Raw genomic sequence first — 957 nt, 5'->3', positions numbered from 1 at the left:
CTGCTGCTGCTGCTGCTGCTGCTGCTGGTGCACCTGCTGCTGCTGCAGGGGTTCCTGCTGCTGCTGCTGCAGGCGGTGCTGCTGCTGCTGGTGAGACTGCTGCTGCAGGGACTGCTGTAGGCGGCTGAATTGCAGGGGCTCCCCAGACAGCCTCGAAGTCCAGCTCATCCCGGTCAACTGCTGCTGCTGCTGCTGTTGTTGCTGCTGCTGCTGCTGCTGCTGCTGTTGATGCTGCTATTGGCGTTGCTGCCGCTGTTGCTGGGGCCTCTGCTGTTGCCTGAGCTGTCGGTGCCCCCCAGTCATCCTGTAAGTCAATATCCTCTTCTTCAGCTGCTGCTGCTGCAGCAGCAGGCGCTGCAGCAGCAGGTGCTGCAGCAGCAGGTGCTGCTGCAGTAGCAGGTGCTGCTGCTGGTGCTGCTGCTGCTGCTGGAGTTGCTGGTTGTGCTGCACTTGTAGCTGCAGCAGCAGCTTCTGGCTGCTTCCTTGAGCCTATCTGAGCTGTCTGTACACCCCAATCATCCTGAAAGTCAATATCGTCCTCATCAGAGGATGCTGCTGCTGCAGCAGGTGCTGCTGCTGCTGCAGGTGATCGTGCTGCAGGGGATTTTGCTGCTGCTGTTGCTGCTGCAGCTGCTGCTGCAGCTGCTGCTGCAGCAGGTGATGCTGACGAAGCAAGTGCTGCCATGGGTGTGCATGTCTGTACGTTTGCTGCTTGAAGGCCCCAATCATCCTGCAGATCAACATCCTCCTCTTCTGCTTCTGCTGCTGCTGCTGCTGCTGGTGCTGCTGCTGCTGCAGGTGCTGCTGCTCTTGTTGCAGCAGCAGGCGTTGCAGCAGCAGGTGTTGCTGCTGGCTGTTTATGTGTGTCTAGGTGAGCCGGTGAGACCCCCCAGTCATCTTTGAACTCCACATCATCTTCTTCAGACTCTGCTGCTGCTGCTGCTGCTGCTGCTGCTG

The 957-nt window shown here is 59.4% G+C and overlaps 1 protein-coding gene across 1 annotated transcript in view; it reads right to left on the bottom strand.

The window, feature by feature from the left end:
* Positions 1-685, bottom strand: part of EMH_0091260 (uncharacterized protein) — a gene marked incomplete at both ends in the record, with an annotated part of 1,931 nt that extends 1,246 nt beyond the window's left edge. Inside the window, one exon of the mRNA XM_013501693.1 lies at positions 34-685. Within this exon, the coding sequence (XP_013357147.1) occupies positions 34-685 (652 nt within the window). The remainder of the gene's footprint in view (positions 1-33) is intronic.
* Positions 686-957: the final 272 nt, after the last annotated feature.

The sequence above is a fragment of the Eimeria mitis genome, genomic scaffold (genome assembly GCF_000499745.2).
Source record: "Eimeria mitis Houghton genomic scaffold, Emh_scaff7371, whole genome shotgun sequence".
In the NCBI taxonomy this organism is placed as follows: Eukaryota; Apicomplexa; class Conoidasida; order Eucoccidiorida; family Eimeriidae; genus Eimeria; species Eimeria mitis.
Note: the sequence above shows the minus strand (reverse complement) of the source record. Positions and strands in the feature narration are given on the sequence as shown.